Below are 27,761 nucleotides of genomic sequence, written 5' to 3'. Positions count from 1 at the left end.
TTAATTCAGACCTGAGTGCTAGGAAGATTATCTGGATTTCCCTGATGCAGGACTCACCAAGCCTGAGCCAGCTCAACAGAGTGCTGGACCCCAGATGTGAGGAAAGTCTGAAGTGGTATCCGAGAACCGCATTGTTGCTATTTGCAATCAGACGGGAGGAGCTGAAACACCGAAGGACCACTGAATAAAAGTTTGCACATTGCTGCAGCTGCCCTTCCGATTGCAGAGCAGGAGTCCCCAGAAGTCCTCCCTGTTGTCCCCACGACTGAGGCCCAGGAAAAACAGGATCCTCCTCAGGCAGCAATCTTCAGATTCGGTAGCACGTAAAGTGGCAGTAGGACCAAGAGAAGAGCCACAGAGGGGTAGGCAGGAGGGTTCTCATGTGAATCCATGCCAGACCCATGCTGGAGAACAGCAGTTACAACTAAGTAACTTGTTCCTTCTCCAGCATGGGGTCTGGCATGGATTTACATGCTCATGAATAAAAGAATACATAGCAGTACACACATGCACAACCACGGGAGGTTGCAAGGCTCAACATTAAGCATCTCTTAGCTCCTCACAAGGGTCCCGGTCGACGCAGTTGATTTTTGTGAAGGTATGTGTTGACCTCCACGTAGCAGCCCTGCAGATGTTCAGCAAAGGCACACCAGACAGAAATGCCGTAATTGCAGCGATCGCTGCGGTCGAGTGGGCTCTCGGACGGCCAGGCAACGGTCGGTTTGCCAACCGGTGACAATTGGTGATGCAGCCGGAGAGCCACCTGGAAATGGAATCCTTGGAGAGGCCTTCCCTTGGTCCACAGGGCCAAAGTTCACAAAAAGCTGTGATGTCTTCCGAAAACTCTTTGTGCAGTTCACGTAGAAGAACAAGTTACTTACCAACTGTAACGTTCTTTCGACTGGATGTTCCTTCCACGTATTCCTCATCTTGTGATAAATCGTTATCTCCAGCTTCGCTGCTTCGGAAAAATAAATGTTCTTGGCAGAGGGCGATGTGCTCGAGGTCGTGGCGTCGATTGTCCCTCGACGTACTCCGTACTCTGTCGACGTCACCGATGGTATAAATAGCTTGAGCCGCGCCCGTTGCTTCAGTTCTGTTTTTTCGATGATATCTATATATATAAGGAACACCCAGGCGTGTCCCATGACCGATACATTCTTCGTGAGAGGAAAGTGTAAGACGTAAACTGTACTGTGGGGTAGGATGGGAGGGTCGATGAGGAATACGTGGGAGGAACATCCAGTCGAAAGAACGTTACAGTTGGTAAGTAACTTGCTCTTCGAATGGATTGTGTCCTCCCACGTATTCCTCATCTTGTGATAGGCTCCCATAGCAGTATCAATTTTTGGAGGTGGGAGCATTAATTTCAGTTTTCGTGGACAGAATGCAGAACTGCCTTTGCAAATAAACCCTCGTTAGAGGAGGCAGTGTCCAAACAATAATGTTTAACAAAAGTATGCATTGTTTTCCAGGTTGCAGCTGCACAAATATCTGCTGCCGGGACTCCCCTCTTTAGAGCCGCAGAAGTAGCCATTCCCCTTGTAGAATGGGCACGAAGCCCATCTGGTGGTTCTTTTCCCGCTAATCTGTAGCATTCAACTATGGCTAATATGATCCAGCGGGAAATGGTCTATTTTGTTACAGATAAGCCTAATTTATGACCAGTATAACCCACAAACAGTTGGTCATCTTGTCTCAATTTAGCCATCCTTGAGATGTAAAAACTAAGAGCCCTCTTGGGATCTAATCTGTGTAATCTCTCCTCCTCTTTGCCCAGATGAGGAGGAGGATAAAAAGTTGGTAGTACTATTTTTTGTGACAAATGGAAATCCGAGACTACTTTTGGCAAGAACGAAGGTTTAACTTTAAGGACTACCTTATCTTTATAAAAAATAGTATATGGTGGTTTGCATGAGAGAGCCTGAAGTTTGCTAACCCTGCGGGCTGATAGGGCAACAAGGAGGACAGTTTTTAGAGTCAAAAGCCTCAATGGACATGAGTGCAGAGGCTCAAAAGGTATGCAAGTCAAGAATTTTAATACTAAATTCAAGTCCCAAGTTGGTACATGAAAAGGTACTGGAGGGTATACATTAGTAAGCCCCTTTAAGAATTGAATTATTAACGGTATTTTGAAATATGAAACCTCTTCCGAGGAGCGCTTGAAAATGGACAGCGCAGCAAGGTATCCTTTGATTGTTCCTATCTGGAGCCCCAGATTAGCTAGATGTAGTAGAACAGAGTACCATTTGGTTGCCACACTGAAAAGGGTCCACATCCTTGCCTTTGCACCAGTTACTAAACCTGTTCAAGCGACATCGGTACAAAGACTTTGTTGCTGGTCTTCTGGCCGAAAGCAAGATTTCCATTACGTCATCCGGAGGATCCTAATCCTTGTATCTCAACCTCTCAGAAACCATGCGTGAAGGTTGAGTGTCTTGACCTCTGGATGGAGAACCCGACCTTCCTCTTGCCAGAGAAGATCCTCTCTTTGCGGAAGACGTATTGGAGGGCAGATGGACATGTCTAGAAGGTCCAGGTACCACGTTCTCCTGGCCCAATCCGGGGCAATTAGGATCATGGTTTTCCTGAACTTTCTCAACCTCCTGGTTACTTGAGGAATCACGGGGACTTGGGGAAACGCGTACAACAGTGGAAACTTCCACTCCACTACAAATGCGTCTCCCAGAGCTCCTATTTGAGGAAATTCCCTTGAGCAGTACTGATCGCACTTCCGGTTGATCGCGGTGGCAAACAGATCCACTTGAGGGGTTCCCCAAAGGGCGAAGATCTCCAGAAGGACTTCCTGAGCCAGCTCCCACTCGTGAGAGACCGTGCTCAGCCTGCTCAGAGCGTCTGCCGCCGTGTTCTTCTCTCCGGCTGAAATGCCGACAGAGATTCCTTCTCGTATTGCCCAGAACCAGAGCTGCATTGCTTCTCTGCACAGTGGCAGGGACCCTACACCTCCTCTCTTGTTGAGATAGTACAAGGCCACTGTATTGTCCGTCATTATCACGACATTCTTTCCATGTACAGAGGGCAGAAAGGCCTTCAGAGCTAGTCTGATTGCCCGCAGCTCCAATAGGTTGATGTGTAGTTTGGACTCCGATGGAGACCAAAGACCGCCGATAGTCAGATCGTTGGTGTGTGCTCCCCACCCCGTGAGTGAGGCGTCCGTCACTACCGTTATCTCCGGCCATGGTTGCCAAAAAGACTCTCCCTTGAGAATGTTGTCGTTGCAAGCCCACCATAGAAGATCCTGAGCAACTGCGCTCGGGACTTGCAGAAGATCCGACATATTCCCTGAGAACTGGGACCACTGAGTTCTGAGTGCCCATTGAAGGGATCTCATTCTCAACCTGGCCTCTGGTACTAGGAAAATGCAGGATGCCATGAGGCCGAGCAACCTGAGAAAATCGAAGGCCGGTAGATGTTAGGCATTCTGAAACTTCGTTACCATCTGCTGGATGTGGAGAGCTCTCACTTCGGGAGGCGAGGCTTTTCCCGACGAAGTGTCCCAGACTGCTCCGATAAACTGGAGTTTCTGGGATGGTATCATGTGGGACTTCTTGAAATTGAGGGAAAAGCCCAGTTTGTGGAGGAAGTGGCAGGTGATCGAAAGATGTTCCTGAGCTTGTTCTGGAGAACTTGCTCTGATAAACCAGTCGTCCAGGTAGGGATATATGTGAATACCTCCTCTCCTGAGACTTGCTGCCACAACCCCCAACAGTTTGGTGAAAACCCTCGGCGGAGGTCAACCCGAATGGCAGAACTCGAAACTGATGAGAATTGCCAATCGCGAACCTCAGGTACTTTCTGTGCTTTGGATGGATTGGCACATGTAAGTAAGCATCCTGAAGGTCTAATGATACCAACCAATCTTGGAGTTGGAGAGCCTGAAGGATCTGATAAAGAGTCACCATCTTGAACTTGTCCTTCCTGAGGAACTTGTTCAAGTTTCTCAAGTCCAAGATGGGTCTCAGTCCTCCGTCCTTTTTTGGGATGAGAAAATATGGGGAGTAACAACCCTGTTCCTCTCCACTACAGGTACCAGTTCTATGGCACCTTTCTCTAGCAGGGTTAGAATTTCCTGCAACAGGAGCGGATCTGGAATTTTGGCGGAGTTGGCTCTCGGTGGATAATTCGGAGGCCTTTTTAGAAAGGGGAGACAGTAACCTTGGGCTACTGTTTCCAGTGCCCAAGCATCTGAGGTAATGCCCCGCCATTCCTTCAGATGTTGAGAGATCCTGCCTCCCACTGGTGTTTTGTGTAACAAGGTCTCAGAGGGTTTCGGAGGCGGCTGCATGAGTGGCTGAGGGTACAGATGCCGCTCCTGAGGCTGATTTTGCACCTCTTCCCCGTGTTCCACAAGGGAAGTTTCTTTTGCCCCTTTGAGAAGCCTGTCCTCTTCCTCTACCAAAAGAGGAGTAGTATCGAAAAGAACAACCCCTCCAGGAAGATGAGGCGGAATAGGGTTTTAGAGGCTGGTGCAAAGAGGCGCTAAGTGATTTAGCTGCCACTTTCGAGGTCTGAAGTTTTTCTAGGCTTTCATCAGCCTTTCTGCCAAAGAGCCTCGAGCCATCAAAGGGCATGTTGAGGAGTCTAGTTTGCACGTCTGGTGCAAATCACAACTTCCTCAACCACGCAAATCTGCGTAGCACAACGCTTGCCACCATGGATCTGCTGATACTATCAGCAGTATACAGTCCAGACTGGAGACATTCCCCCATTGCCTCCTTCCCGTCTTTGACTATATTCAGGAAGCCTTCCCTTTCCTCGCCTTCCGGAATATGATCAGCCGCCGCCGAAATACAGTCCCACAAGGTATGGGTAAACCTGGCTAGGGTACAGGTGACATTTGCCAACTTAAGTGCCATACTGCCTGACGTGAAAACTTTACGTGCCCAGGCATCAATTTTTTTATCCTCTCTATCTGGAGGGATAGCTGGATAAGCAGTTTGTTTTGAAGTAGATGCTGCCTGAATGACTAAACTCTCTGGAGTCGGATGTTTATTCAAATATTCAGGATCCGTTCCAGCTGGTCTATATTTTCTTGGAAAAGTACTATCTGCAGCAGCAATAGTTTCTGGTTTCTCCCAGTTTTTCTCCACAGTCCTTTGAAGGGCCCTGTGAAAAGGGAGAACAGGATCTTTCTGAGGTCCCTTGACGATTATATCCGTCATGTCATCTTGTTAAAAAAATGGGTGAAGTATTACCCCAACCCATATATTCAACTACCCTGGTCATAAGACCCCTGTACCCAGCATCTGCATGCTCTGCAGGATCAGGTTTGGCAAACTAATTCTGGGGATGTGTCAACTCCACTGGCAGAATGTAGGGTATCACTCCGGTCTCTCATTCTAGATTCCTGGTCAATAAGTTCCTCGGGAACTTGTCTTGTACCATAACTAACTCCCAAAGGAGTAACCTCGTCTTCTTCTGAAGCAGACTCTTCATAGATTGCTGACATAGATTTGAAAAAGTCTGACCTGGGCAAAGGAGTGAATCTCCTTTCTTCCTCTTCCATCTGCTTCGAAGGAAATGGCAAATCCCTCGAAGTTTGAGGGTGTCTTCGAAGTTTTTCGAAGATGACTTCGATAATGGCGTTGATGACGCATTTGGCTTTGGTGTCGAAATTATCGACGTCGAGGGCGTCGACGGAGTTGTTCAAGTCTTCGACGACCTGTATTTCTTGCATGGCACTGGAGAGGTGCTCGACTCTCGAAGAGTCTTCGACGGTTTTACGTCGACCCGAGGTTTTCTGGATTCCTCGACGCTACCGGTCTTGGCCATGGTATCCTTGGACTTCCCTTTGTCGTCCAATGGAGCGACTTTAGGGGTATGGATTTTTCGAGGGTCTGTCAAGGGGTCGGGGCCGCATTCTCGAAAACCTCCATCATCTTTTTGCGGAATTCTTCCCACTTACTGGGAGAATCCGATTTAGTCGGACAACGAATTTCTTCGGTCGACTCTGAAGGAGAAGATGATGAGGGAGATATATGTCTCCTCTTCATTTTTTCGATGATGACGAAGAGTGTCTCGATCTACTCCTAGATCGAGATCTCTTCGAGTGCCTATGGCGATCCGATTCCTTAGAATCAGTCGCTTTCTTGAGTCCTTTTGACAAAACCTTTTTTGAGGACTCCCTCCCCACCGACAGTTTACCTCTCCTCTCACGAAGAGCTTTTTCGGTCATAGATTGGCAGGAGCCGCAGTCGTCGGTTCGGTGACTGGAACCGAGACATCAGAGAAATCCGATGGGGATCGGTGATGGACATCTTAGATCCACAATCTGCACACTTTTTAAACCCAGTTCTGGGTGTCGAAGGTGTCGAAGATGACAACATTTTCTTCACAGAAAATAGAAGCGCGCCGTTCTCGATCGCGAAGCGATCGGAAAAATGGAACTGAAGCAACTGGCGCGGCTCGAGCTATTTATACCATCGGTGACGTCGACAGAGTACAGAGTACGTTGAGGGACAATCGACGCCACGACCTCGAGCACAGCGCCCTCTGCCGAGAATGTTTTTTTTCCGAAGCAGCAAAGCTGGAGATAACGATTTATCACAAGATGAGGAATACGTGGGAGGACACAATCCATTCGAACTTAAGCGCTCTAGCCATATCCAGCAAGTGTAAAGTCCTCTCAGCCGGTGACGGGAAGAAAACAGGTAACACCAAGGACTCGGTGAGATGGAAGTCCAACGGCACCTTGGCCATGAAGGAGGGGTGCGTCCTCAGCATGTCCCTCGCTGCGTGGAAAGTCAAGTACGGAGGCTTACAGGAGAGGGCTTGGATCTCTCCCACTCGTCGTGCGGAGGTGATGGCCACCAGGAAGGCAGTCTTCCAGGATAGGAATTTCAGAGGTGCCGAATGCAGATGCTCGAACGGAGGACATATGAGCCTAGCCAGCACCACACGGAGCTCCCACGCCGGGGGCTCTTCACAGGCGGGAACGACCGGAAAAGTCCTTTCATGAACTCCTTAACTAGGCGACGTGACGATGTGACCACAGCGACGATTGCCCCGTAGTTCTGGTGTAGCGGGAGATAGCCACCAGATGGATCTTGATAGAAGTGTGTGCCAGCCCCCGCCTTGGCCAGTGACCACATACGGCAGCACTTGAGGAGCCGTAATCCATAGAGTGTTTATCTTCTGTGCGCGGCACCAGACAGTGAACCTCTTCCATTTATGTACGTAGCACGTAAGAGTCGAAGACGTCCTGGCTGGGATCTCGTATCCTCCGAACTCTAGCGCTGCAGGAGCTAGGCCTGCAGGTTCAGCGACCCCAGGTTGTGGTGTAGAATCACGCCTCTTTCCCTGGCGAGAAGATCTGCGTCCGTCAAAAGCTTGACTGGAGGGGACGCTGACATGTCCAGAAGGTCCGGGTAGCAAATCTGCATCGGCCACGTTGGTGCGATGAGGATAATCCTGCACCGGGACCGTCTGAGTTGACTGATGAGTCGCAGAAGCAACACTGGGAAAGCGTAGAGAAACAGGCCGTCCCAGGGGAATAAGAACGCATCTCCCATGCTCCCTGGCTGGGGAAACCTGCTGGCGAACCTCCGGCACTTGGTGTTCATTGCAAACAGATCGATCTGGGGATTGCCCCATCGTTGAAACAGCAACTGCAGCTCCCTGCTGAGTGAGTCGGTGACTGTGTTCTTCACTCCTTCACTCCTGCCAGATGGAAGGATACCAGGAAATATCCTTTGGGCGACAGCCCAGTGCCATAGGTCCTGCACTTCCCTGGAGAGAGCCTGGGATCTGGTGCCCCCCTGCTTCCGAATGTAGAACATTGTTGTGGTGTTGTCGGTGAAGACCCGCACCACCTTGCCCTTGAGGGACGGAAGGAAAGACCTGAGGGCCCAAAACACGGTCCAGAGCTCCAGGACTTTGATATGCAATGACTTCTCCTCCGAGAGCCAATGGCCTCTTGCGTGGAGATTTCTGGTGATTGCGCCCCATCCCTCCAGGGAGGCGTCCATTGTCACCGTCTGATGCGCTGGGGTCTGAAAGACTGTGCCTGCCGCTAGATGCGCGCAGACCCTCCACCATCGATTTGCTCGACAGAATGTCTCGTTGAGGGCGATCTTGTCCTCGAAGCTTCCGGTCGCTTGCATTCAACGGGCGTTGAGGAACTCCTACAGCGGCCGCAGCCTACACAGCCGAATGAGGATGATGCATGACGACATCATGCCAAGCAGGGACTGGATGGACCTCACCCTGGCAACCTTCATGGTCAACAGCTGTTGTACCCTGCCCAGGATAACCTTTATCTTGGCCTCCGACGGTGCAGCCACCGTGTTGAGTCTGGCTCCCAGAAACTGAGCGTCCTGAGATGGCTCCAAGCAGGTCTTCGAATATTTTATCGAGAGAACCCCAGTTACGTGAGCAGGCGGACGGTCCTCGCTTTGTGTCCGACAGCTAGTGCCTTTGAATTCACTCGGATGAGCCAATTGTCCAGATAGGGGCATAGTTGAAAAAGCTCTGAGGCCCTAGCGATCATGGCGAGAAATGAGCCAATTTCGTCAGGAGGAAGCCCGGGGTGGGGGCGACGGGAGATCAGTTCCGTCGCTGCCGCCGTTGTCCGTTCCCGTTCGTCTCTTCCCTCGGTGGAGGGGATGGAGGTGAAGGATGGTAGGGTGGGGGTGGATGGACCCGCCTACGCTTGGATGGAGGGCTTCCCAATGGTTCAGGCACCGCTGGATCATCCGCCGGAGGCAAAGGCATCCTTGTCCTAGGCAAAGGCATCCTTGTCCTTAATTCTTGAGCACATGGTGTGCAGGGCAAGTAAGATCTCCTCCGACCTGTCCGTCGGTGGTGGCAGCGGTTGCAACGGGAGCGTTGGCATCGGCATGGTGTCCGGTTCCTCGTCGACCTGCCGTTCCTTGTCGGCTCCGTCGCTGCTCTCCACATCCGCCTCGTCGGGGTCCTTCCCATAGGACCTGACCTCGACGAACTTCTTGTCCAGAACTGACTTGAGGCCCGAGAGCTCGTCCTCTGAAGAGCTATCTGAGTCTGGTAGGACTATCGCCCCCCCCACCCCCTTTTTCTCTGCCAGGGGCTTTACGGGGTTCTTTTCGATGGGCAGGAAAGACGATTACCTCTGGGAGGGCAGGGAAACTCTTGGCTTGGAAGTAGTCTCCACTGGGGCTGCATCTGTGGTCTTAGCCAGGGACGCTGCCACTACCTCAATCGAAGCCTTAGCCTGGTGAATCTGGTCTTTCACGACGTTGGGCGCGTCTGAGGCCGTCACCGTGGGGGGAGGGTCACCGCCTCGCTCCCCCTTGGCTTTCTCCGTCAGAACCAATCGGGGCTTCTCCCGAAGCTTACCCGTGTTGTCCGACTTACTTTTCGCAGAGCCGGAGCGTTGGCCGGTGGTTAACAGAGTCGGCGATGCGGAGCCGGGCCTGGCAGCCGCAGAGCCCGTAACAGCGTTGCCAGTGCCCGTGGCCTGGCGATGCTTTGCCTTATGTTGGGCCCTCGTCGCCAGAGCACCCTAAAAGGTCTTAGAAGACCACTCAGACCTTTTCTTGGGGGGGGGGGAAGTACGTTGCCAGGGCTCACCTGTCGCCAGGCTCTTCAACTCCAGCCAGTCAGCTAGTTTCTTGTGACAGTCCTTCATGGTACGGGTGGACATGTCATTGCAGAACGCACAGGCCTCCTCCACGTGAGACTTGTCTGAGTGCAGGCAGAAGAGGCACCGGGAGTGCCCATCCTCCTTGAAGACGTTCTGTAGTCCACATCCTGGGCACATCCTAAACAGCTTGGCTCCAACGGGCATCAAGTCTTCTTTGTCTTTGACCATGTCCACGCGGGGTAGGCCGCAAAGATCTTACGGAATCCTCCAAGAAGTGAAATTCAACGTAAATTCGCCCTGGAGGAGCGTAGAGATTTCCGAAACGGGTCCCCGTTAATCAGATGATGAATCAGTAGAGCTTGAGGCTCTATTTGACCGAAAAATTAAGACAAAACTCTTTGAAAAAACGCAATATGCATTAAAAGCTCGAGAGCCAAGCACGAGGACTCCCAACACTCGAACGTGTGGTAAAAATCTGAAGAAGGCAGCCTGAGGAGGGGCTTAGATAGAGGGCAGCCATTGGCTGGGGGCACTATGACCCAGAGACCAGTGATTGGTCATTAGGAGAAAGACAGTTCAGAAACTAAACTGAAACCGATTTTTTCTTTACCGAGGATTCCCAGCCTGACGGGGAATATTGCTGAGCATGTGAACCCATGCCAGACCCCATGCTGGAGAAAGAGTCGTCTCTCAGGGAGTTAGGACAGCCAATGTTAATTGCACAATGTCAAGGGGGACTGGAGATCTTTGCAGGTAGGTAAAAAGTCTTGCACAATGTTTGTAGAAATGTATGTAGAAAATAGAACACTTGAAGGACCAAAAGCTGGGAGACTTGTAAAGGGCAAATATTTACCAGCTCTGCAAGGTAACCAAGACAGGATTGAACTGAGAGCAAGGAAGGCTACACAACAAGAGGTAAGTTCTCTTAGACTTTACAGTACCTCTGGTTAGAAGAAATGGTGCCAGCTGTCTTCTGTTCCTGTACAGCTCTGCAGATCCTTTTGTTCCTGGGCCTCAGCCGTGGGGACAAGAGGGAGGACGTATGGGGACTCCTGCTCTGCAATGGGACGGTCAGCAGCAGCAATGGCCAAACTTCAATTCAGCGGTTCTTCAGTGTTTCAACTCCTTACTGACAGCAAATAGCAACAACGCGGTTCTCGGATACCACTTCAGACTTTCCTTGCTTCTGGGGTCCAGAACTCTGTTGAGGTGGCTCAGGCTTGGTCAGTCCTGCATCAGGAAAGTCCAGAGGATCTTCCTAGCGCTCGGGTCCAACTTAAAAGCAGCGCACACAATCTGGTGTTCCTCTCCCTGGCTCTTCAGGTTCCAGCAGCAACTGCGGTGGAAATGCAACCAGCTTCGAGAGGATGTCCAGACTGGCTACTTCGGAGTTGATTAGTCCTACCAACTCAAAAGGGAGAAGTCGTCCTTCAACGGCTTCTCTAGTCGAGGCGAATTCAGAGCTTCAGCAGAGCAGCAGGGCTTCACTGGACAAACCAACGGCCCAGGAGTTGCAGCAGGCATTTCTTCCAAGTTCTTCGGATTCCTTCGTCCAGTGGTCGACTCTGCCTTCCAAGCCAAAAAGCCTCACCTTTTATGCAGGTTTCTCACATTCATTCCAGCCTAGCTGTCAACCACACAGCAGGGTGGAAGTCCTTGCCGGACTGCCAGCCGGCCAATCCCCTTTCGGTGCATTCCTGTAACCAAGGGGTTTAAGCAAAGGGAGTATCTGGCACCTCCCTCACATCCTGCCCCTGCCAGACATACTGTGCCAGAGGCGGGCTTCACTCGTGAAGTCCGCCAAAGACAAAATGAACAAAGAGACCAAACCTGGTTTGGCGCGCAGAGTAAATCTCAAAAAGGACCTTCCTGACGGGCGTGGCCAGCGGGCTCGGCATGCAGACGTGATCTCTGCGAGCTCCCGGGCCGCCAGAAAAATCCTACATTATCCTGATGAGGAATGCGACAAAATGAGCATACACCTGCCTTAAATCGAAGTGTATGACCCCAGCTAAAAGCCTGATGTAATTTCGGGATGTATCCGCGCCCGGAATACGAAGAAATTTGCTGAGAGAAAGTAAGGAGACTGGCGCCGGAGCAGATCCAAGATGGCCGGCGGGCACTGAGACGGAGGGGCTGCCGCGCACACCAAGGTGTGCCGCTGTCTTCCCCGCGGTGCTCCACTCTGCCCCTGTGAGGAAGGCCGCCACGGAGCTGGAGGGAGGACCCCTGCCTAGCGGCCTGGCGTTGCCGAGGCGAGCGGCGCGGGAACCAGGTGCTGGTCCCCGACCAAGTACCCTGAGGCTTGAGCCAGAGGTGTGAACCAGCGCACCCCCGCAGTAGATGAAACGAAAGGCGAAGCGACTCCGGAGAAGAGAGACTGCTGCTGGAGACGTGTGGAGACCCAGACTTTCGGTCCCCTGCTCCGGTCGGGATGTAGAGCGCCCGTCGAAGCTCTGCAGGCTGCGACGGTGCAGACACCCATCTTATGCGGCGGAGAAAAAGGCCGGTAAGGAGTGGGAGGACCGGGGTGTGCGCAATACGATCAGAAAGGAAAGGGGAAAAATGGAACCCCCCCGGCCGCTCCCAAACCCCAAGAGAAGAGTTGGGATACCCATACTCGCCAACATTGCACATCCACAACTAGACCAGAGACTGGGGCACCCCACGTGTGCAGGTAAAGAGTGACGGTGAGATCCTGATGCTGGGAGCTGCATCACTGCCCCAGCAGATTAGTGACAGACCACTCACGGTGGGCCCAGCAACCCAGAGCAGCGCACCCCTGCAGCACTGACTATGTGTGTGCCGAGGAAACTAGAAGCTACAGATCACACCGCTGGATACCGGCTGCGTAACGGCCTATAGGTGCCGGAGGGCGCCAGTTGGAGAGACACTTTAAGTGGACACTACCACCGTCTACAGATCATCTTGCTGAGTAGAATAGACCCCCTCCCCCCCGGTGTGCACGTGGTACCTCTTGCAGGCTGGAGAAAGCACACTGTGGGTCACCCAGCAACCAAACACCTTAAAGGAACCCGCTGCTGTGGGCACTTGATAATTCGCATCACAAGCAGGAGCGGTGTGTGTACCGAGGTGGGAAAAAGATCAGAACCGAAGACTCTGGACGGTGGAGGCATAAACGACCAGTGCGAAAATTGTAAAAACAGTTGTATGTGCTGTCCCACGAGCAAAGGATGCCTCCACTGAGGGACGCAATACCAAAATAAGATCCCACTCTGGGAGTAGCACAGCTTTATCCCGCCCTTAACGCCACAAATCAAAAATATCTCACATCTGCAATCCCTAAAATCTACAAGTCCTCGCATCGCACCTACGTGGCTCCTCTGCAAAAACCCTCCCTTGGAGCACAAGACACCCCGGCTCCATTACGACACTGATCCAACATGGGAAAGGATAGACCAAGGAAGACATCCACACAGAGCAGGATAGAACAATATGCAACGACACCCATGTTCCGCATCACTGGAACGTCCGGCATCAATGGATTTGGACAACATGGAGAATGACATTTCCCTCAGGGATGTGTTGAGTGATATCGCCAGCTCCAGAACATCGATGGAGAAAAAGATGGACAGTATTGGGGCTGATGTGTCCCTGCTGAGACATGACTTGCAGAAATTGACCTCGCGCACTGGAGAAGCCGAGGCCCGCATCTCGAAAACAAAAGACAGCCTTTGAGGGGTCAATAGATGTATGTCTTGTATGTTGGACCGAATAAAAACCCTGGAAGCGAGAATCTCCGACAACAATGTTCGCATACTTGGCCTCCCCGAAAAGGCCGAAGGGGAAAGCATGGAGCTGTTCCTCGAGGAAAGGCTCACAGATATATACGATGCAAAATCCTTTTCCAAATTCTTCTCCCTTGAACGTGCCCATTGTATCCCAGCTGGCAGAATTGCACCGGGGGCACCCCCACGAGCTGTCATCGCAAGATTCCTAAATTATAGGGACAGGTATGCTGTACTACAGATGGCGAGATCGAAGGGGGCCATCACCTACAATGGATCGAAAAACGCTTTCTTCCCGGATTTCACCAGGGAAGTGCAAAAAACGGCTGCAGGCATTGGGAAAAGAGTATGGTCTAATCTTTCCCGCCCAACTTAAGACATTCCACAATGGCACCATGGTGCACTTCACAGATCAGAAAGAAGCGTGGAACTGGGCTGAGAGACACAGAGCAGGCGACTGGAGCGTTAAAAAGAAAACAGGAGGCGAAAGGAATGGGCTGCATCCTGAGAGACGACCAATGGACATACCCCAGCAACAGCAGGAAGAAATACCGCCATAATGAAACACGCAATAATCACCTGTTGGCTCTATCACTACACAATGAGATGAAAAGAAGCTCATACTCCAAACAGTAAACAAGTAGCAATAAACACGCAACGGCTGGCGGTCACACCGGAGCCACCCCCCTAATAAAGAAGAAACCACAGAATATTTAATCAGTTCATTTTGGAGTAAGTTACTGAGTTATGAAAGGGCGACAGATACTTCAGTTGGGGACGAAGAGTGGGCAGGGGGGGTGTTGGATGTAAACTTAGAAATGGGAAAGCTCAACGGAATATCAAAGCATACAGACATTAGAAAATAACCAAATACTGGCTGACGATTCTCCGCCACAAGATGAATACAGGCGACACCATTATCCCAGGAAGGCATGATGACACCCAGGATCACGAGCATTGAAGTACCGCTGCAGGTCGACAAAATTCGTACTCTAAAACTTCTTAGCTGGAATGTGAACGGTCTGAGTAACAGCCTGAAAAGGCGACTGGTACGACAGCTGTTGAACAGGCATGGCCCAGACAGTCTTCCTAACGGAAACCCACTTGGCAGGCACATCCAACGCACTGTTCAACCGCTCAAACTACCGCATACTACCGCATAGCAGCACAGGCAGGCTCCACGATGGGAGCCAGAGGAGTACTGAAACTCGTACATAAAAGATTGCCACTCACCCTCACAAAAATAACGCAGGATACCGGGAGCAAATTCACATATGCCACAGGCACACTATGGAATAAATCACTTTCCCTACTGGCGATCTATGCCCCGCCCGCACTGCAGGCAATCCTGCTTGAGGACATATCCTGATCCTTGGGGGGTGGGGGACTTTAATGATGTCATAAGTAACACAGAGGATCGCACACATCTACGCAGCAGAGAACCCACCCGCCGAACCAACCTGGCCTCATTTGTGGAGGCACTTGGCGTCAGGGATGTGTGGCGCGACCTGCATCCCGGGGAGCGACAATACTCCTATCATTCCGGGGTACACGCATCGTTATCATACCTAGACTGCTTCTTTGTACCCACAGCAATAATACACACAGCAACACAAGCGGAATACCTCCCAAGAGGCATCTCAGACCACTCCCCTCTACTCATATCAATAATAACATGCAAACCGAAATCTCCACCTGCGTGGAGACTGAACAGTTATCACCTAGGCTCTCCTGAATTGGTAGAACGCCTACAAAAAGCTAGCACGACATACTTTGAGCTAAACGAAGGATCGGTAGACTGGCCTATCACACTATGGGAAGGAGAAATTATCTTCTGGACTACAGCATAAAGGAAACGACATCTAGAATCAATAAAGGAGGCAGAAGCAAATGTGGAGCAAGCAGAGGCAGCGCATCTACGCCAAGACTGCGCTGACACGAACAGGGCATTAACCCTGGCGCAGAAAAAACTCCAAAACATTGCACTAGACAAGGCAAAACGAGCACATAATACAATGAAAGCCAGAATCTACGAAACGAGTGACAAAGCAGGAAAGATGCTTGCCTGGCTCGAACGGAGAGATGAAGGACACAGCCAAGTGAGAATGATCACATCCCAACAGGCGGAACCATGCCTGACAGATGCAGAGATAGCTGAAGAGTTCGCAAGGTACTATGAGGAATTATATAGAGCACCAGCACATTCCCCTGAGACCTATGTTGGAACAGATCTCTCACCTCCTTAAATGCTGAACAAGTTGCTTCCTTAGAAAAAGACATTACCGAAGATGAAATCATAACTGCCATGATGCAACTCCAATCCGAGAAAACACCTGGGCCGAATGGCTTTCCCATTGAGGCATGGAAGAAGATAGGAGGTAACAAACTGGCTCCCCATCTACTCAAAATGTACCAGCAAGCTCGAATCACAGGCAGCCTACCGGCAGACCTCAGGAAAGCCACCATAATTGTAATAGCCAAAGCAAATAAGCCCCCAGATAAGTGCAGCTCATATAGTCCAATCTCCCTTATAAACACTGAGGCAAAGATACTGGCCAAACTGTTAGCTACACGCCTGCAACGGGTCATAACGTCTCTGATTCACCCAGATCAGTGTGGCTTTATGCCTGGCAGGTCTACGAGAATGAATATCCGAAGACTACATTTAGCCATTGAATGCGCCCAGACCCTGAACATTCCCCTAGGAGTTCTTGGAATTGACTTTGAAAAAGCATTTGATTCTGTCCACTGGGAGGCATTCTGGGAGATCATGCGCACAATAGGGTTCGGGGAGCAATTCTTATTCTGGGTTCAACTACTATGCAACGCAACGATGGCTGAGGTCCGAGTGAACGGTTGGACATCTCGATCCTTCCCCTTGGGAAAAGGGACGTGACAAGGCTGTCCCCCATCGGCCCTCCTCTTTGCATTGGCCATGGAACCACTTGCCCCAGCTCCTGAGGGACGCACCCACATGGAGAGGGATCCCGGGCGGACCAGACTGGGAGGATACGGTGTCATTATATGCAGACAACCTGTTGATATGTATGTGTGACCCCAGGTTAGCATGTGCGGTAGTGACGCAACTACTCCAGAAATATGGGGCCTTCAGTGGCCTGAGGGTAAACTGGTCCAAGTCTACGATATTCGCACTAAACCAGCTAGGCATGGAACCCCCAGACCCCCTGCCCATATAAAACGCCCCCGGACCACTTTCAGTACCTGGGTATCAAGATCACAAGGAACCTTAGGGAATACCCGTCCAATAATTTACAACCCATTACAGACCGGTTGGGAGGGGGGGGGGGGGGGGGCGGTGCAACATTGGAAAGCTCTGCCATTGACCCTGTTAAGTCGCGCAACACTATTTAAAATGCTAACACTCCCCCGATACCTATACATTCTCCAAAACGCCCCACTCCACATACCGGGGAAAACGTTCCAGAAAATAGATTGCACACTCAAAACACTTCTATGGGGAAGTGGACGACCGAGAATAGCCCTCCGGACATTACAAAGATCGATATGGGAAGGCGGCATTGGCCTACCAAGGCTACAATCCTACTACTGGGCTGGGCAAATGTTGGTGATAAACGACGCACTGCATGCAGAACCCATGCTACCACACGTGAGAGCATCGCCCCCCTCCCCTGAGGTTATATGCTGCAACACCCAGAGTAGACCCCGGGGACATGGCTACGCAGGCACCTCGCATCTGGAGGGAATCATATGCTTTTATGGGGTGGGACGACAAGATCACACCACTACAGCCCCTATGGCACAATAGGAACCTCCCCGAGATAACCAAACTGCCAAAATGGCCCACATGGACGAGGTGTGATATAGGAAAAGTGGGAGACATCGTAGAAAATGACATTAGACCCTATGAAGATCTGGTTATGTCCTTTAACCTCCCAGAGTCAGAACGATACCACTACACACAGCTGCGACATGCACTACAACATCTCCCTGCCCTTTCCAACATGCCGGATAGTACCCCACTGGAACGCAACATAATTGAAGATCGCATCCAAGCAAAGGTCACCACAGTGATGTACGACGTTATATCCTCCTTTGCCACACCAGAACTGGCACAGCTGAAAACAAAGTGGGAAGAGGACGTTGGGGAAATCATGCCAGAAGACTGGGTCCAAATCCTCATGCACCCCCGTGAAACCGCCATCTCAACTAGGCTAAGACTGGTACAGCTTAAAATACTCCACAGGGTCTATTACCTGAGAGTAGCCCTGTATAGCTGGGACAAAATAACGGAACCTAACTGTTTGTGCTGTCGTGACAAAGTAGGAACCTTCTTTCACATACTGTGGGAATGCCTGCATATCAGTCACTAGTGGCAACAGTATTGCGATATCCTTACGAAGGCCCTACGGCAAACAATCCCCAGAGATCCTAAACTGATGCTACTAGGAGCAGACAGCGAAATAGACCTGCCCAGGTATGAAAAATGATGCTTTATGACCACGACTGCGATAATTAAAAGAAATATAGCCCATCTCTGGGGTGCAGCACAACTGCCACAGGTAAACCAGTGGATCATAGACGTACAAATCTGCATAGCCATTGAAAGAAGAGTATATAGAGCCAGGGGATGGCCCGAAAGAAAAATTTGGCAACGCTAGAGGAATACACTGTATGAACCCTTGAACCACACAGCCTTGCTAACAGGAGATACGAATAAATGCAGCAGAGATCTCAACATGTGAAATGATATGCAATGTATGCAATCTATATCAGCACATATACCATCAAATGTTAATGTTGTTGTAATGTTATGTTCTGGCCCGACTAGGACCAGTGGTTCTTGTGTTGTAAAACTAAATAAAATAGGTTATCAAAAAAAAAAAAAAAAAGGTCCTTCCTGACCAAAAATGGTGAAAAAAGTCGACTGGGGCCATTTTTACAAAATGGGCACAGATGGGTGCCTTACCGTGGCTGTGAACGCAGCCCCCGGTACAAACACACAATGGTAGTAAAACGAAAACCACTGCCACCAGTCATTCATTTTAGGAAGGGTAACATAAAAATATTACCTGAGAAACTAGACAAAGGGGATACTAAGCAACCCGTCCAGCACCCTATGGTAAGATAAGTGTGTGCTGCGTCTGGAAAGTTGCAAAATGTAAGTAAAGTCAATTTCACTTCACTGCTCTTGGAAACAGTAGTTTCACTAAGAGAACATATTTAATCCTTTGGGGAAATCTAAGAGACTTCCCTGTGCCACTGCACTGAAGGTGCTGTGTGACACAATGTAAAGATGATACCTATGGAGCTTGTCAGACTCCAAAGTCAAAAAGAATACAGAAATTAAATCACGTTAAAATTACATGAGATAAAAAGTCCTAACGTCCAGCAAAAGAGCTGGGATGTCTCCAAGGTAGAAGGGAATTAACACATTTCTGAGAATTCTCCCAACAGTGGTGCAGAGGAGGGTTTTTTCAGAAGTGCCAGCCCTAATCCCAGACATTGTCCAGGAGTGGTACCGACAGAATAGTCTTCCTTTTTTCGCCTCCCAGCGTTGTTACAGGAAGCCTTCCTTTTTCTTCTCTTCTGGAGTGAGCTGAAAAAGTTTGTCCGGTGGAGAAGCCCTCGGTGGCGGAGAGTCCACCGTCGTCGCCGTGTCCTGGGGAAGTGGGGAGATGCAGTGACGGTTGGAGCTGAGGTGTGGGGTGGCTCCTTTTCTTCAAAAGTGGTGGACCCGGTTGAGTTGCTAGTGGTGACATCGGCATCCTCTTCTGGATCTCTGACACCAGTGTGTGTGGAGGGTCGAGAGAATATCCTGCGACAGGTCTCTGGGAGGTGCCTGGGCGATAGGGCCGCTGGGCCCAGCACCTATGTCGTTGTCCCTTACCTCGTCATCGTCGTCGTGGCGGGCGACCCCTCAACATCACACATCTCCTCCGGGATGGTGTGGACAGAAACAATGTGTTATTCGTCGGATGAAGAAATCTCCATGCCCGGAAGCTCTTTCATGCCCCTGCCCTTTCTTCGGGTCCTGAGGTGTCTGCTTTGGGCTGTGGTCCGGCATCCTCTTCTCCAGAGTCTTCTCCACTGGCTTGGCCATAGCCTCTCATCTGGGAGGAAGCACCACCCTGGCCGCCAGCTGGGCACCCTGGACCAGGTCAGCCTCCTTCGCCTTTGAGAGGGCAGCAGCAACCATTTAGATGGAAGAGGACGTCTGGGCCTGGACCACCTGGGTCTTAGCTTGAAGGACAGACACCTTGTCCTGCTTGGCCTTCTCCAGTTTCTCTCGCGGCTTGCCCGGGGTAGCTGACTTTCTCTTCAGAGAAGAGCTGGAGCGATGGCTGGAGAATGATGCGGATGGAGACTGTTAGGGAGAATTCTCAGAAATGTGTGAATTCCCCTCCACGTTCGAGACACCCAGCAACTTTGCTGGATTTTAGGACTTGAATTTTTAACCTGGAGAGACCGAGAACCTTTTTTCCCCACACTCTCATGTATTTTAATGTGATTTTGAACACTGTTTCTATTGGTTGTGGAGTCTGACAAACTCCATAGGCATCATCTTTTACATTGTGTCACACAGCACCTTCAGTGCAGTGGCACAGGGAAGTCTTTCAGATTTCCCAATGGTTTAAATACCTTCTCTTGGATAATCTACTGTTTCCAAGATCAGTGAAGTGAAATTGATTTTATTTACATTTTAACTTTCTAGACCCAGCACACACTATATTACAATAGGGGGCTGGAGGGGTTACTTAGTATCTCCTTTGTCTAGCTTCTCATGTAACAATTTTATTTACCCTTTCCTCGATGAAAGACTAGTGGCAGTGGTTTACTTTTAACTACTGTGGTGTGCTTGTCGTTCACAGCCACTGTAAAGCACCCAAAGGTACAATTTTTTGTCAAAATGGCCCTGGTCTTCTTTTGCGCCATTTCTTTGTGCAAAGGTCCATCTTAAGATTTACTCTGCGTGCCAAACCAGGTTTGGTCCCTTTGTTCATATTGTCTTTGGTGTGATTCACGAGTGAAGCCCGCCTCTGGCTCCAGAATGTCTGGCAGGGTGAGGAAGATGCCCTGCTTCTGCGCTGAAGCTCTGAATTCGTATCCACAGAGAAGCCCCGCAAGGCGACTTCTCCCCTTGAGTTGGTGGGACCAATCAACTCCAAAGTAAGCCACCTGGATATCCTCTCGAAGCTGGTTGAATTTCCAAGGCAGTCGCTGCAGGAACCGAATAGCCAGGGAGAGGTACACTAGATTCTGTGCGTTGGTTTTAAGCTGGCCAAGAGCTCCAGGAAGATCCTCCGGACACCCAGGAAGCAGGGCTGACTGATGACTGAGCTTGAGCCACCTCAACAGAGTGCTGGATCCCAGACGCAAGGAAAGCCCATCTCGACAGCCAGGAACCGCAGTGTTGCTATTTGTGGTAGACGCGAGGAGCTGAAACACCAAAGTGCCACTTGTTTGAAGATTACCGGCTGCGGTCAGCGACCATCCCATTGCAGTGCAGGAGTCCCCAGAAGTCCCCCCTCTTCAACACACAACTGAGGCACAGGAACACCAGGATCTGTAGAGCTGTACAGGAACAGAAGCCATCTGCTGCACTTTTCCTCAACCTAAAAGTACTGTACAGTCTAAGAGAAGTGACCTCTTGTTGTATAACCTCACTTGTCCTCGTTGGAGATTTGTCTTGGTTGCATCTGTAGAGTTGCTACCAGCTATTTTACCTCACAAGCCTAATCAGCGTGTGGCCCTGCTTTGATTTCTTCTATTCCATTAAGACTTCTAAAACATTGTGCAATGCTTTTACTTACCCGCAAGAAGTGCTTCAGTTTACCTTGACATTTGGTAACTTAACATTAGCTGGCCTGGCTCCCTGAATGACTTCTCTCCACTGCTTATGTGTTGTGTCTTCCTTCCAGGAAGGGGTTGACTGACTTTGCATTGGGGGGATATTTTTAAAGTACTTACCTGCTTAAGAATAATTGTGTGAATACTTGTCTATTCTGAAACCTCTTTTCTTTGACACTCATCTCAAGAATATTCTAAATGCAACAGTGGGATATTAATGTCTCCAGCACCCTAACTATTGAAGTCACCCGAGGGTGTAGGTAGTGTCTGTGGGCCATCCCAAATGGGTATTTGCTTATTTAGAAGACTAAGTGTGTATTTTGACATATATTTGTGCGTTGCTTTATATTGCCCCCCTCTGAAGAAGGCTTATTCAAACTGACTGTTAAATAAATTACTAATTCTTTAATCAAGAAACATTGTGTGTAAGAGTTTATTTGAATCTCTGTGTAATTCCCCTACAGCTCACATTGACCCCTCTTGAGATCAGCCTGGCTGCTCAACACGCTACCAACCTGTTAAGTACAGACTTATACAAAAGGTTGGGTTCCTATTGCCAGGAAGTCAGGGTTGTTGTAGTGCACCCAAAAGGGTACTGCATACAATCTTGCCCAAGAGACAAATGCGCTCTGCCCGTTGCGAGACCCGCTTGCGCGGTGACCCCAGTGGAAGCAGACTCTCAGTGCTTGGCCTGGTCTCGGGCCGCCACGGATGGAGCACCCTGAAAGGATTTAGAAGTCCGCTGTGGCTGGCTGGATCTGGAAGAGGCATGCCCCTGTGGACCACACAGCGTAGAAGCATTAGCTTTGAGCCATGTCGCCAGCCGGATGTGCTGATCCTTCATTGTGCGCTTGGAGAAGCCACGGCAAATCTCACAATCTTCTTCCTTGTGCGTCGGGTGTAGACAATACAGTCATTTGGAATGCTTGTCCGTCAAAACATTACGCCAACCGCAGCTTGAAGAGGGATGCTCCGTCGTCCTCCTCCCACATGATCCTGCGTGGTGTCCACATGATCCAGCGAGGTGTAGGCCTGATGGGCTTCTGGAAACTTCTAAGAACAAACACTCCATTTCTGTCCTTGAGTGGCGATGAAAGATGCTGAAAAACGGGTCCCCGCTAATCGGATGGTGAAACGATGGAGCACACAGGCTCGATTGACCAAAAATGGTTTTCCTACCAAAAAGGTGTGAAAAAACGCAAAAGCTCGAAGAGCGAAACGTGAGGACTCAACACTTGAAAGTGCGGTAAAAATCTGAAGATGGCTGGCAGAGGAGGGGCTTAGGGAGCGGGCAGTCATTGGCTGGGGCAGTATGAACCAGAGCTCAGTGATTGGTTTATAGGACAAAGTTTATAAACAAAGGTGAAACTGTTTTTTTCTTTTACCAAGGATTCCCAGCCTGACGGGGAATATTCATGAGCATGTGAATCCATGGCAGACCCCATGCTGGAGAAATGCCATTACTGTCCTTGCAAATGAAGTCACCTCCGGGTGTAGCAAGTGTGTAAAAAGCATCGCTAAAGAGTATCCACTAAACTTACGCTGATTCTGGAAAAGTATTTTAAACAATATTTGATTGTTGCAAATCGCGCCCTTTTTAAATAACGCTTATTTAAAAATGAATGTTAATTAACCATTTATAATTGAAACCTTGAGTGTAAGTGTTACTTGACTACTTGTATTTGCAAATTTCATTACTACACCTCTACAGCACACATTTACCACCCTCTTGAGAGAGGCCTGGCTGCTCAGGCACACTACCAACTGGTGTCATACAGACCTATACCAAAAGCTGGGTTACCAAATATCAAGCAGATAAGTGTCGTGTAGTCTCACACAGTGTTACTACAGCAATTCTTACCCAACGGTGGCTACCACTAGCTGTCGGATTATGCATAGCATGTGATCTAAGCAGATCACAAGCCTCAGAAAATATAGTTATATCAGGTTGTTTTTCCTAAAGTTTTTTGGCAAAACAGCATGGGAAATAAAGGGAGTGTGCTGTGAATGCGATCCTAATGCGGCCATACACATTGTGCCTCGGATGAGACTAAAAATGACGGTGGCAAGTACGGTGAAGAGAGTTTTAGGATATCCTACAAAAATAAATTCTTGGTGAAGGAGAACATCTTAAATAGAGCTGCCATATACAGCATATATGGGCAATTTTAACCAGGGTTTCCCACACTTCCCTAGTGCTTCTGCAGACACAAATCTCTTAAGCGGGGATTACTACAATCTACTGGCTTCGATGGAGCGTCATTATTCCTCCCCTCGAACCCCCCCAAGAGTGGGATTGTGTAAAAGTTTACCCCTTTTTGGAGAATCATTTACAGTTATTGGCGAGTAGGTTCGAAGGTTGGTAGTTCAGTTTGGAAGTTGGGTTGAAGGATATGGGCAATAATACAGGTTTAGAAGCAAAGGACAGTGGCACAGGAAGAGAACATACAGCTGCAATTTTTTTTTTAACTATTTAAATCAAAAGGGACACCCTTTGCAAAATGTTCAAAGGCATTACTTCCGGAATGTAAAATGCAACAGTTCAAACTAATTTAAGGTGCCGGTCAGTAGGAACGCGAGTAACAATGACACATTTCACCCCAATTGCAGGAATCTGAGATAAAGTTAACACAATTTGAAAGACCATGGGAAAGTATGCAGGGACACGCAGACCATTGTTGGAGCAGTTAAAAAGCAACGTACACAGAATTCAAAAAGTAAATGTTGCACAAGTACCTTTTGCATGCAGATTTCTCAGTCAGCAGCTCTGGAGAAACATATTGTGCTGTTCCTACAAATGAATTTGCCCTTGCTGGATAAGTGAAAATGAAGAGAAAGATCACATCAGTTAAATTGCTTTATAGCAGAATGTAAACACTGTCTTGCGTAGTTCAGGAAAGAGGTCTTATTTTTTTTTCTCCATGTGTAGGCTTTTTTAAAAATATTTATTTACAGAACATCCTTCACAAATCACAATACAATAACCAGAAAATAAACAAAAATTGCAAAAATCACTGCATTTTTCACAAAACTAGGTGCAAAGTGAGATACACAATACACTAAATCCCCAATCAAATCAGTTAATCCCTGAAATACCCACCCACCAAACCTGTACACCACCAAGTTAATATAATTGAAGAAATCTACCCCAGATTTTCTCAAACAAACCAAATTTACCAAGTCTCCTATAAAGCACCAACTCCAAATTCGCTAGCTCATGCATTTCAGACATCCATGTCTCAATATTCAATGTTAAAATAGTCTTCCAATTCCGCATAATAAACTTACCAGTCATTGCCCCTCTGAACAACCATTTCTTCTCATTTTGACTGAGGCCATCCAAATGCTTATCACTTCCCAGTATCACCACAATAAAATCCAGAGCAGGCAGTCCATCAATCACCTCACCACACACCCTACCGATCTCACCCCAGAAACGCGTCACCAGTCTACAATCCCATAGTAGATGCTCCAGCGTACCAATCTCACACAGACATCTCGAACAGTCAGCACTCTCCACCATCGCTCTTCTGTACATATTCTCTGGTGTCCAATAAATTCGATTAAGAATTTTCAACTGTCTCGACCTTTCTGTGAGTCCCAACGAGCACATTTTCACATTCACACACATCTGCTGTCACAAATACTCTGATATCCAACCCAATCCTCCTGCCCCATTCCTCCCTTAATGAATCATTGCCTTGATAATGTGATGCAATCACTTTGTACAGTCGACTGGCCAGTCCGCCATCTGTCCCAAACACTTTCCTTGTAAACAGTCAAATCAACCTTCTGCTCCAGATTTACACATCCTATCGCACGTTTAAGCTGCACAAAATCTGATGCTCTAAAATGTTCTATGGGGTATAGTTCCTGCAATTCCCCCACAGTCATCCAACGATCATTTTTAAACAGATCAGACACCCACTGCACCCCACCCAGAAACCAATCTGCCCAAAAGCCAACTTTGCCATCGATCTTGATAGCAGGATTCAGCCACACTGAAGCACCAGGCCCTCTGAAAGCATCCACATTCAAATATTTACATATGGTTCTCCATGCGCTCCTCATGCTTTCAGTCAACAGATCATTTCCACAATTCCGTCTCGAGAACGAAGTTAATAGCGCTCGCAAAGTCAGCGGCCCATTAAAACTAGTTTTTTTGCCTCCACCCATGAATCTTGCAATTCCTCCACAAAAGGAACTAAGAAATCTGATAAGAAAGCCAGGTGATATGCCCTGCAATCAGGCACTCCAAGACCACACTGATGCAACAGCAACTGTAACTTCCACAGTTTCAATCTCGGGGGTTTTCTATCCCACAAGAAATCCTGCAGCATCCTGTCAATGTCTTTCCAAAATGTCTTTGGCAACATCAAAGGGACATACTCAAAACGTAATTAATCCTTGGGGCAGACACCATTTTCAAGGCGTTTACCTTTCCCCATAGAGATAAATTCAGAAAGCTCCATCTCTCCAGATCCGTCCGCAAACCACTACACATATGCCGTATATTTTCCTTGACCATGTCTCCAATCTCTGGAGTCAACCAAACTCCCAAGTATCGAATTTATCCGGACAACATCTGAAGCCTAAATCCATCACAAATTTCCTATCAACAGAAGGTGTCAAAGGCATAACCTCCGATTTCATCCAATTAATCCTGTAACCAGAGCACAAATGAAACTCGCCATAGCATTCATCAGTGCCGGGATGGATTTTGTAAGATCTCCAAGAACTAAGAGCATGTTGTCTGCAAACAGCCACATTTTCTGCTCTAATCCCCAACGTGAATGGCCCACCACATCATCAGCCTTCCTGATAAACTCAGCTAACGGTTCCAAAGCTATCACAAATAAAAGAGGCGATAGATGGCATCCTTTCCTCCTTCCTCTCTCCATTCTGAACTTTCCTGACCTCATACCATTGGTGGCAACCTCCGCCGTCGGTTCACTGTACAGTAGCCTGATCCAAGAAATAAATTTCACACCAAAACCCATCTTTGCCAACACCGAATATAGGAAATTCCAATTCACTATCAAATGACTTCTCTGCATCCAAAGACAAAACAGCACTATCCCCTTCATGACCATTTGCCTTAGACACAATATTCAGGATCTTCATAATGTTACTGGAGGTCTTCCTACCTTTCACAAAACCGGATTGATCCACATGGATCAAAGAAGGAAGCAGACGTTCTAACCTGCATGCCAACATTTTCGCCAGAATCTTATTATCAACATTAATAAGTCTGATGGGCCTATAGCTCGAAGGAAGAGTATCGTCTTTCCCGCTTTTCAAGAAGACCGATATCATGGCATGCCTAGTAGTTTCTGGAAGCATCCCGGTAACCAATGTCTCCATGTACACATCCTGTAAAAGCTGGAGTGCCGAATCCGGCAGCATCTTATAAAACTCTGCTGGGAACCCATCCAGCCCCAGGGCTTTTCCCCGCATTCAACTTACCAACAGCCTTCTTTATCTCCTCAAACGAAAAATCCTCCTCTAGCAACTTCATATCATTCTCACTAATCCTGGATAGGTCCATTCTTTTCAGAAATTCTGCACCGTCACCAGACACCTCTGGCTCATTATTGTATAGCTCCACATAAAAATCACGGAAAATCTTGTTTACCTCACCCAGATGATAACATACTTCCATCCCGAGACCTAATTGAAGTAATAGATCGCTCCGCTTCCCGCTTCCTCAATCTATATGCCAGCCACCTGTCACATTTTTCACCCTTTTCATAATAGGCACACTGAAGATAAAAGCTATCCCGATCTGCACGTTCATCTATTAGTGCATTCAGCTCTCTCTTCACTCTTAAGTTCACACACTTCTTTCATACAATCCGGATCCGCCATAACACTCCTCGATAATTCAGTAAGTTTGGTCCTCAACAATGACTCCCTATCAATTCTCTTTTTCCGCAGTCCACAAGACACACCAATTAGGTGGCCCCGTATCGTACATTTCAAAGCCTCCCAGACCACACTAGGACGCATCTCCCCAGTATGATTACACTCTACAAAACAGTCCACTTCCTTTCTCAAAGCTTCCATCACGTCATCCTTCTGCAATAGGGAAACATTCATCCTCCAAAATCTATGCACACTCAAAGTATATCTCAACCGCAAATGCAAGACCACATGGGCATGATCGGTTAGGAGTATGCTACCAATCTCACATGTTTCACAACATTCTGTCATCCTACCAGCAGTCAAAAACAGATCTATTCTAGAATAAACTGAATGAGGTCTTCTATTATATAATTGACAAACTCATTCTCTCCCCTACGCTGGATGCTATCCTTACATAGCACAGCGTGGGGAGATTATTTGTCTAATTGCCCTCTTTGTTTTCCCCAACTTTCATTTAGCACACAGCCAACTTTTAGCTCTGACACCTCCGTCAGTGGACACAGCATTGCCAGGTTTCTGGAGTACATATTCCTCATAAGGGAATTGATTAGAAAATCTAGTTTGTAAGCCTCACTTACTCACAAGAACTCATCATCTCATCTAAAGGACACATTTCCAAAGCTCGACTATGATACCAACAACACATTGCAACACTAATATGATATTCAAACTGT

At 48.7% G+C, this 27,761-nt stretch overlaps 1 protein-coding gene across 1 annotated transcript in view; it reads right to left on the bottom strand.

The window, feature by feature from the left end:
- PDPK1 (3-phosphoinositide dependent protein kinase 1) overlaps positions 1–27,761 on the bottom strand; it is a 1,145,521-nt gene that overhangs the window by 639,587 nt on the left and 478,173 nt on the right. Inside the window, exon 7 of the mRNA XM_069647190.1 lies at positions 23,899–23,974. Coding sequence (XP_069503291.1) covers positions 23,899–23,974 — 76 coding nt within the window. The remainder of the gene's footprint in view (positions 1–23,898; positions 23,975–27,761) is intronic.

The sequence above is a fragment of the Ambystoma mexicanum genome, chromosome 2q, assembly GCF_040938575.1.
Source record: "Ambystoma mexicanum isolate Mex_15411 chromosome 2q, UKY_AmexF1_1, whole genome shotgun sequence".
Lineage (NCBI taxonomy): Eukaryota > Metazoa > Chordata > Amphibia > Caudata > Ambystomatidae > Ambystoma > Ambystoma mexicanum.
The sequence above is the reverse complement of the archived record's forward strand: the minus strand, read 5'-3'. Positions and strand labels throughout refer to the sequence as shown.